This window comes from Lepidothrix coronata, unplaced genomic scaffold, assembly GCF_001604755.1.
Source record: "Lepidothrix coronata isolate B3197 unplaced genomic scaffold, Lepidothrix_coronata-1.0 Scaffold362, whole genome shotgun sequence".
NCBI lineage: Eukaryota > Metazoa > Chordata > Aves > Passeriformes > Pipridae > Lepidothrix > Lepidothrix coronata.
Genome location: NW_016690542.1, coordinates 82,776 through 92,425, shown reverse-complemented (window position 1 = coordinate 92,425; position 9,650 = coordinate 82,776). Strand labels below are relative to the sequence as shown.

Genomic DNA, 9,650 nt, shown 5'->3' with positions numbered 1-9,650 from the left:
CTGGGCTGGGGGACAAGGTGGGGATGGGGCCCAGGGTGGATCCATGGGCTGGGAGGGCTTTTCCAGCCTCAGGGATCCTGGGATTCTTGCACAGTCCAAGCAGCTGCCTGACGGGTCTCCCCCATGCTCAGCTTTCCTGGGTAACATCCATCCCTCACCTCCTGTGTCATTCCAGCTTCTTGGCTCCTTTTCTTCCCTGCTTTCTGCAAGGTGTCATTCCTGGCCTGCTGGGAGGTGTCCCTGCCCATGGCAGGGGTTGGAACTGGATGGGCTTTAAGGTCCCTTCACACCCAAACCATCCTGGAATTCCATGATAAAAGCTGGAAGCACTGGGCTGTTCCATGTCTGTTCCCTGGGAAGGAGCAGGGTGATGTCCCAGTGTCCCATGTGGGTGACAAAACCCTTCCCAGGCCATCAGTAACCGAAGCTCTGAGCATTTTCCAGGTGGTGGTTTTCCAATATTTGCAGGTTTCAGCTGTGTGCTGCTGGGGCAGTGCCAGGATTGGCAGAGCACTGGATTTGGGAAGAGGCAGAGGGATGATCCAGTTATTTCCCAACCTGTGAGGGTGAAATCATTTGCTGGCAAGAAAACTAAGCAATCAGGTGCTGGAGGCAGTGGATAAAGGGTTAAAAAGGAGGATGTAATTGCCAGCAGAAAACTTCATAAAGGAAATTTGGGATCATTTGGGAGGAGGATATACAGGATAACCACGCTCTGGGATTCAATCCATTCCACCCCATTTGTCCAAAAAAACCCCAAGATGAAGAGCTGATTTCACCAGAGGAGGTTGGTAATTGGATCAGAGTCACATTTTCTGAGGAAAACACGTGTTTTGGTGAAAATGGAATCGTTATGGAATCAGTTATGAACAAAATTGGATCGATGGAATGATTGGATATTTGAAGTAAAAGGATTGTTTCCAAAGCATCAAAGCTCTGAAAACAGGGATGATCCATTTCAGAATTTAGTTCAGCACTGAAATGTGACCCAGAGTGAGGGTCTGTGAGACCCCTGTGTTCATGGAATCACGGAATCACTGAGGTTGGAAAAGCCCATGAGACCAAGTCCAACTGTCCCCAGCACTGCCAAGGCCACCCCTGCCCCATGTCCCCAAGTGCCACATCCACAGGGTTTGGAAATCCCTCCAGGGATGGGGACTCCAGCCCTGCCCTGGGCAGCCCTTTCCAGTGTCTAACAGCCCTTTCCAGGAAGGAATTTTCCCAATATCCAGCCTGACCCTCCCCTGGCACAGCTTGGGCCTGTTTCCTCTTGTCCTGTCCCTCGTTCCCTGGTTGCTCCCTGTTCTGGCTCCTCGGTCCATCCCCCAGTGCTGAGGTTGCCTTTTCCAGGTTATTTTGGGGTTGGTGCCTCAGAGCTGTTGGATCAGTCTCTCTTCCAGCACCTCTGGAACACCCGAGGCACAGCTCAAGTCCTGCAGATCCAGGAGCCTCATGGAATCATGGAATGGTTTGGGTTGGAAGGACCTTAAATCCCATCCAGTGCCACCCCCTGCCCTGGGCAGGGACACCTTCCACCAGCCCAGGTTGCCCCAAGCCCCGTCCAACCTGCCCTTGGACAGTCCCAGGGATGTTGAACCTTTCCAGGGATGAATTAGTGCCCAGGAAAAACTGGGAAACACCCCTTTTTTGGTTGATCTGCCTTGTCAGCCCAGCTGCAAGGGGGTTGTCCACCTCCTCCAGAAGGTTGTGGTCACTGGCAGGTGACTTCCGTGATTCCCGGGCTGAACAAAAACACAGGGAGAGGTGCAAAATAATGCGTTTTTGGGGATGACATCCCTCAGTTTTCCCGACAGGCGGCTCTCACCGTGTCTCTGCTCTGCCCCAGGTGAATGGTGTGAACGTGGTGAAGGTGGGGCACAAGCAGGTGGTGTCCCTGATCCGGCAAGGGGGGAACCACCTGGTGATGAAGGTCGTGTCCGTCAGCCGCAAGCCGGAGTCGGAGGAAGTGGTTCGGAAGAAGGGTAGGTGTGAATCCTGGGATTCCCTGGGCTGGGGGGACGTGTCACCCAAGGGTGGGAGCCACCAGAGGGTCTGCAGTGGCACCAGTGAGGAGGGAGGGCACTGGGAAGGGTGATGTGGCTGTGCCAGGCACAGACAGCTCCGAGTGGGAAGCACCGGGATGCGCCGACGGCTGCGGGTGGGGATGATGGTCCCGGGAGAAGAACAGGCAGAGTAAAGCTCAGAGTAAAGCTCAGCAGAGCTCAGAGTAAAGCTCAGTGTGCCCTGAGCTACTGAGTCCCGCCTAACCAAGCAGCCACTGAACAGGCTCTGTCCTGACAGCCCGTTAAAACCAGGTTTTCCAAAGCCAGGCACTGGAAAACCTGCAGTTCAGCACCAGGGATCTGAGTGGATCAGGAGGAAGGAAAAGTCATCAGGCTCCCTTTTAATTTTCACTGGTGCATATACTTCTCACAAAGCTGAGCATTCTGCTGCCAGTGCGTTTTGAAGCCTTTGGGAGTTTTTTTGTGAGGCTGAAGACAACAGGATTTAATGTTATGGAAAAGTGGAAGCTGAAATCTGGGAAAACGATATTCCTCGGAAAGATGGAGGTTCCTGACCTAAGCTGGTTTTATCCAGGCAGGACACACAGTTCATTTTGGAAACGAAATTACTGTTATTATAAAATGATGCAGGTGGTCAGGGGGGCTCTGGCAGATCCCAGCCACTGCTGGGATGCAGGACACCGGCTCTGTTTTCCCACCGGAGCCGTGTGTGCCCAAAGGTTGGAGCCAACTCCTTGGGATCAGCTGCTCCACACGGTGCTGGAGAGCAGAGACCCCCTTCCCTGAGGGGTGTCAGGGTGGGGAACAGGCCCCGGGGCTGTTGGGGGCAGGATGGTGCCCGCAGGAGCTCAGGGGGTGCTGGGATGGAGCCTGTGCTTCCTCAGGGATTTGAGCACCTTGGTTCTCTCCGGTTTTCACACGGAAACGTGGCACCAACACTGAGGTGGTTTTCCCTGCAGGCCTTAAACTGGAGGAGGGCAGGTTTAGGTGGGATACTGGGAAGGAATTCCTGGCTGTGAGGGTGGGGAGGCCCTGGCACAGGTTGCCCAGAAGCCGTGGCTGCCCTGTCCTGGAATTGCTCCCATCCCTGGGGGCTCCTTTGGCATGGACGATGCCAGGGCTGCTGGTCACCTGCTGGGACACCCCTGGGGTTGGGGACACCCAAATAGGGAAGGCAGGAACACCTGGATGGGAGACAGACACGGCTGTGTCCGGGAGGGACACACCCTGGAATCCAGCTGTGGTGGGCAGGGGGACATCCGGCAGGAGGGTTTTTGGAGGGGTTGTGGCTGGGAATCCCACACTGGGAATGGGATGGAGGGGACAGGAGAAGGGGGGTGGGAGTGAGGGGACAGGAGCAGGGAAACGGGAACATGGAAGACAGGAGCAGGGGATGGGAACGGGAGGGACAAGAGGAGGGGAATGGGAATGAGGGAGACAGGAGCATGGGAATGGGAGTGGGGTGACAGGAGCGGGGGGACGGGAATGGTGGGGCCAGGGGCAGGGGGATGGGAGCACAGGGATAGGAGAACAGGGATAGGAGCAGGGGGCTGGGATCAGGGGAATGGGAGCACAGGGATGGGAGCACAGGGATGGGAGCAGGAGGCCGGGATCAGGGGGATGGGAGCACAGGGATGGATGGGATCAGGGGGATGGGAGCACAGGGATGGATGGGATCAGGGGGATGGGAGCACAGGGATGGATAGGATCAGGGGGATGGGAGCAGGGGGCCGGGATCAGGGGGATGGGAGCACAGGGATGGATGGGATCAGGGGGATGGGAGCACAGGGATGGATGGGATCAGGGGGATGGGAGCAGGGGGCCGGGATCAGGGCGCTCCCAGCGCAGCACGAGGGGCGAGGGGGAGGGAGCAGCTCCGCTGGCACCGAGAGCTGCAATTATGTTGTCACGGCACAAAAGCGGAGCCGTGGGAAAGGCTGAGCTCGGGAATCAGCCCTGGGACCCCCGGGGGTGCCACTCGCCCCTTCTCCCGGTGCTTCCAGCCCCGCAGCCGGGGAGCAGCCGCCTGGCACTGCCCGGTGCCTGCTGCCCATTCCCGGAGCCCGGAGCCGGGTGGCCGCTCTTCCAGCGTGGAGTGCGGGGACCGGAGCCGGGTCCCCCGTGCGGGACCCCCCGTCTGCAGCGGGGCCGGGGGGCTCAGACCCCCCTCGCCCCCTCCCCGGGGTACCGGGGGCCTGTGTGGGACTGGCTCGGGCTGAATCCGCCCCGTTGGGTCCCTGATGCAGCAGCGGAGCCTGGAGCTCCAGTTGCCATGGCAATGCCTGAGCGTTGAATCCAGCATTGTCAGCGAGCGAGGAGGAGGAGGAGGCACCCAAGTGAAGAGGAAGAGCCTTCAACTCATCCCCGTGCCGGTGGGCTCACGGCTCATGGCAGCCCGGGATAGGGAGCCCTCGGGGCCATTCCCACGGCCCGGCCCGGCCGCCACGTGTCCCGGTTGTCCGTCGTCGCCGAGCCGGACGCCAGCGCTGCCGTAGGGCCGGAGCGAGCGGAGCATCACCCCGGCCCCGGGCACGGCGGAGGAGGGTGGGTGGGCTGCGCTCCGGGGGCTGCGCCGAGGCGGGAAGGACAGACGAGGCGGGAAGGAAGGAAGGAAGGAAGGACAGCCGGAGCCGGGCCCCACCGGCCGCGTTCCTCCCTCCCACCCCCGGCCATGGCGGGGCCGTGACAGCCGAGCCCCCGCGGGCGGGCGCTGCCCGAGCCGGGCTTGACTCGCGGGGGGCTCCCGTGGCCGGAGCCTCTGCGGCGGCCGCAGGGGGGAAGGCGCAGCCCAGGGACATGACTTGGACTCTGCTCCTCGGCTGAGGGCTCCACGTTCCTGCGGGAGCTCCGGGGGCCTCGCCCCGTGCCCGGGACTGTGGCACCGAGACCATGAAGAAGTTCGCTTCCACGCGCAGCCTCAATAAGATCCTGCAGCAGTGCGACTCCTCATCCCGCGAGTACGAGGAGATCCAGGCTGTGGAGAAGAAGTGGCACCTGCATCTGGCCACTCCTCGTAAGTTCCTGGACAAGAAATGCAAAATGCCGTCTCTCTTCCTTTCAGCTCCGCCGCCTCCCAAGAGAGCGCCCAGCACCACCCTGACGCTGCGGTCCAAGTCCATGACGGCCGAGCTGGAGGAGCTGGGTAAGGGCGGGGGGCTCTACCGGGCACGGGGGGCTCCTCCGGGCACGGGGGGCGTGGGGAGCCGGGGCCGGAGCTCTCCCGGTGCCCGTTTTCCCGGAGAGCTGCATGAGCGGGAGCGCCGGGCCACGTTGTCCTGCTGCGCCGGAGGTGCCGTCATGCTCGGAGGGGTGTGGGGGGCTCGGAGCCCGTGATTGCAGGATTAGGGGTGCGGGACACCCCCCCCAGAGCCACCCACCCCTCCGGTGTCGCATCCCCGCGGAGGCGGCCGGGGGGAGGACGTTGGGTGTCTCCGTGTGCTCGTGGAGGGCTCGCCGCCCCCGGGCCCCGGCCGGCAGGAACCCTGTTCCTCATCCTGTTCCTCTCCCTGCTCCTCACCCTGCTCTTCTGTTCCTCTCCCTGTTCCTCTCCCTGCTCCTCTCCCTGCTCCTCACCCTGCTCTTCTCCTGTTCCTCTCTTTGTTCCTCTCCCTGTTCCTCTCCCTGTTCTTCACCCTGCTCCTCACCCTTTTCCTCTTGCTTCTCCCTCTCTTTCTCACCCTGCTCATCTCCAGGCTCCTCTCCCTGCTCCTCTCCCTGTTCACTCTGCTCCTCTCTTTGTTCCTCTCTCTGCTCCTCTCTTTGTTCCTCTCCCTGTTCCTCACCCTACTCACCTGACCCCTCTCCCTGCTCCTCGCCTTCCTCACCCCTTTCCTCACCCCCTCCTCTCTCTGCTCCTCACCCTCTTCCTCTCTGTTCCTCACCCTGCTCACCCCACTCCTCATTCTCCTCACCTTCCTCACTTCTCTCTCTGCTCCTCACCCCGTTCCTCACACATTCCTTACCTTCCTCTCCCTGCTCATCTCCCTGCTCCTCACCCATTTCCTCATCCCTCTCCTTTCCCTGCTCCTCACCTTCCTCACCCTCTCCTTACCCTGTTCCTCACCGCTCTCCTCTCTCCACTCCTCTCCCTGCTCTCCTCCTTCCTCACCCCGCTGTTATCCCTGCTCCTCACCCCTCTCCCTCTTCATCCCTCTCCTCATCCTTTTCTCATCCCTCTCCTCTCCCCTCTCCTGTCCCTGCTCCCACACACCCGGCAGCCCCAGGGTTTTATTCCCCCCACCCTGTGCCAGGTGAGCTCCAGGTGAGCTCCAGGTGAGCTCCAGGTGCGGTGCCATCCCCTCTCCGCCCTCCCCCCGTGCCCACGGCCATGCCCACCCGCTCACACTCCACGGCCTGCCCACGTTTCCAGCTGCTTTGCTCTCCGGCTGGAGCTCCGTGTTCCCGGATTCCCTGAAAGCCTCTCCACCCCCACCCCGGTTCTCCCGGCCCTTGTGGCCACCCCGGGGGTGTCCCCAGTGTGACCCACTGCTGTTGGGGGGGGCTGTTCCCTCCCCTTGGTCCCTCCCCTCTCCCCAGGGGTGGCAGAGGTGCCACTGGACAGGGTGGCAAGTGGGACAGCGGCCACGTGGCCCTTGTGGCTGGATGGGCAGTGGGAGATGTGGAGAGACCCCCTTGGGGTGGCCACGGAGGGACCCCCATCCCGGGGAGACTTTGGGGCATCCGTGTGCCCTGGCACAGGTTGGCTGTGCCAGGAGAGGTGCCGGGGCTGGCACAGGAGGGGGGACAGGCTGCCACCCCCCCGAGGGCACCGGCAGAGCCAGAGGAGCTGTTGCCGTGGAGATTTAGGGATTTTCCCTGTGGGAATGTGCCCTCCTGCACCAGGAGGGTTTAGGGATTTTCCCTGTGGGAATGTGGTGGTGTGGCCATGGCACAGGGTCCAGTCCTGGCTGGGAGGGACCCCCTGGAGCGCAGGAGCCTTGGCAGGACCCCACATCCCCCTGTTTTTCCATGGCCTTCCTTGCTTCCCGCCCTCGGTGCGTGACCAGGATTCCCAACCCTGTGGGCTCCTCAGAGGAGCCAAATCCAGTGCAGTTGGGACAGATCTTGGCATTCNCTGCTCTCCTCCTTCCTCACCCCGCTGTTATCCCTGCTCCTCACCCCTCTCCCTCTTCATCCCTCTCCTCACCCTTTTCTCATCCCTCTCCTCTCCCCTCTCCTGTCCCTGCTCCCACACACCCGGCAGCCCCAGGGTTTTATTCCCCCCACCCTGTGCCAGGTGAGCTCCAGGTGAGCTCCAGGTGAGCTCCAGGTGCGGTGCCATCCCCTCTCCGCCCTCCCCCCGTGCCCACGGCCATGCCCACCCGCTCACACTCCACGGCCTGCCCACGTTTCCAGCTGCTTTGCTCTCCGGCTGGAGCTCCGTGTTCCCGGATTCCCTGAAAGCCTCTCCACCCCCACCCCGGTTCTCCCGGCCCTTGTGGCCACCCCGGGGGTGTCCCCAGTGTGACCCACTGCTGTTGGGGGGGGCTGTTCCCTCCCCTTGGTCCCTCCCCTCTCCCCAGGGGTGGCAGAGGTGCCACTGGACAGGGTGGCAAGTGGGACAGCGGCCACGTGGCCCTTGTGGCTGGATGGGCAGTGGGAGATGTGGAGAGACCCCCTTGGGGTGGCCACGGAGGGACCCCCATCCCGGGGAGACTTTGGGGCATCCGTGTGCCCTGGCACAGGTTGGCTGTGCCAGGAGAGGTGCCGGGGCTGGCACAGGAGGGGGGACAGGCTGCCACCCCCCCGAGGGCACCGGCAGAGCCAGAGGAGCTGTTGCCGTGGAGATTTAGGGATTTTCCCTGTGGGAATGTGCCCTCCTGCACCAGGAGGGTTTAGGGATTTTCCCTGTGGGAATGTGGTGGTGTGGCCATGGCACAGGGTCCAGTCCTGGCTGGGAGGGACCCCCTGGAGCGCAGGAGCCTTGGCAGGACCCCACATCCCCCTGTTTTTCCATGGCCTTCCTTGCTTCCCGCCCTCGGTGCGTGACCAGGATTCCCAACCCTGTGGGCTCCTCAGAGGAGCCAAATCCAGTGCAGTTGGGACAGATCTTGGCATTCTAGGGCTGGAATCAGCCGTGGTCATTCTGGGGCTGGAATCAGCCGTGGTCATTCCAGGGCTGGAATCAGCCATGGTCATTCCAGGGCTGGAATCAGCCGTGGTCATTCCAGGGTTGGCACCAGCTGTGGTTTATTCTACTCTGCTCTCTCTGCCCTTATTCCCACCCTGGTCTGCTCCCTGCATCTCCAGACCTTTATTCCCAAGGCAAAGGCTCTCTCTTTACCAGGATCCATTTGGAACGGCCCCTTTCTTCCATTTTTTGCCCTTCCCTGTGTCCAGACCCATCCCAGACTCCTGGGTTCCCACTCCCACCCTTGGCTGTGACCCAGAGAGCCGTTCCCAGCCGTGTGCTGTGTCCCACCTGGAAAGGGATTGGGAGCATCAACCCCCTGGCTCCCAGGAGAGGGATGTGGAGGCAGTGATTGGTGTCAGCCCACATGTTCCCAAGGAATTGCAGTGGTCAGTCCCTTCCTCAGCCCTGTGGATCGGGGAATGTCCCACCTCGTATCCCACAGGGAAAATGGGGAATCGTCCCCCCTCCCACACTTGACCCTGCAGAGGGAGTTTCCATGTGGATCAGCACCTCAGGCCATGTCTTAGAGCCCTCTCTCCTTCCCAAGGGACCCTGGTGGCAGTGAAGGGACATTCCTACCTGCAGGTTCCCAAGGGGAGCTCTGTCAGGTACTCCTTGCCCCGTTTTCCTTGGATCCTGTCCCTCCCTGCAGCTCCCAGGACATCCCACGTACCCACAGCCCCCCTGAATATTTCCTTGCTGCCTGGCATGCCGGTCCCCTTGGAAGAGCAGATTCCCAGCAAGCTGCAGACAAAGCACTCCTATCCCAGAATCCCGGCCGTGCTGGATGCAGGGAAGGGCTTTGGGAAGGGCCCTGGAGAGCAGGGAGGCACTGAAAGCTTTGGAAGAGCTGCCTGGGCATCAAATGCACCCAGCTCTGCTCCCGGTCTGGCTTCCCTCTGCTTCCCTGCTCCCATGAGGGGGGTGAGGGATGGGTGGAGGGCCGATCCCAGCGGATCCCAGGGCTGGGATCAACAAGGAGCTGCACCCCCCGCCCTGCCGAGCCTTTGTCCCGGCAGAGGCTCCACATCCCGGGCTGGATCCGGCTCCTGCCCGCCTGCCAGAGGCAGGGAAGCACGGGGAGCAGGCAGGGCAGGCAGGGCAGGCAGCCAGGCTGGAGCTGGGCTGGAAGCAGGAACTGTGCATGCCATTCATGTTGTCTTTTGTTTCTTGATTCCAAGCCTCCATGCGGAGAAGGAAAGGGGGTGAGTGAAACTGCACATCCTGGGGCTCCTCCCTTCCCTGCCAGCACCCCCAGCACCCCCCAGCACCCCCCAGCACCCAGGCAGGGGCACCCCAGCACCCCGAGGGGCTGGATGGGGTCACTGTCCCCGCAGAGTCCCGCGGGATCATCCCGGTGGCAGCCGGAGCTCGGGGGTGGCACCAGTGCCATGGTGGGGTGCCAGGAGCCGGGGTGGCCGTGTGGGGCTCTCCTTGGCATGGGCAGGATGCCAGTTTGTCCCCAAATTCCAAAGGCTGCCCTTCCCAGGGGC

The 9,650-nt window shown here is 61.9% G+C and overlaps 1 protein-coding gene across 1 annotated transcript in view; it reads left to right on the top strand.

Moving 5' to 3' along the window:
- Positions 1–9,650, top strand: part of LOC108509414 (SH3 and multiple ankyrin repeat domains protein 3-like) — a 139,781-nt gene that overhangs the window by 98,371 nt on the left and 31,760 nt on the right. Inside the window, exons 5-7 of the mRNA XM_017838839.1 lie at positions 1,847–1,982; positions 5,086–5,166; positions 9,339–9,362. Coding sequence (XP_017694328.1) covers positions 1,847–1,982; positions 5,086–5,166; positions 9,339–9,362 — 241 coding nt within the window. The remainder of the gene's footprint in view (positions 1–1,846; positions 1,983–5,085; positions 5,167–9,338; positions 9,363–9,650) is intronic.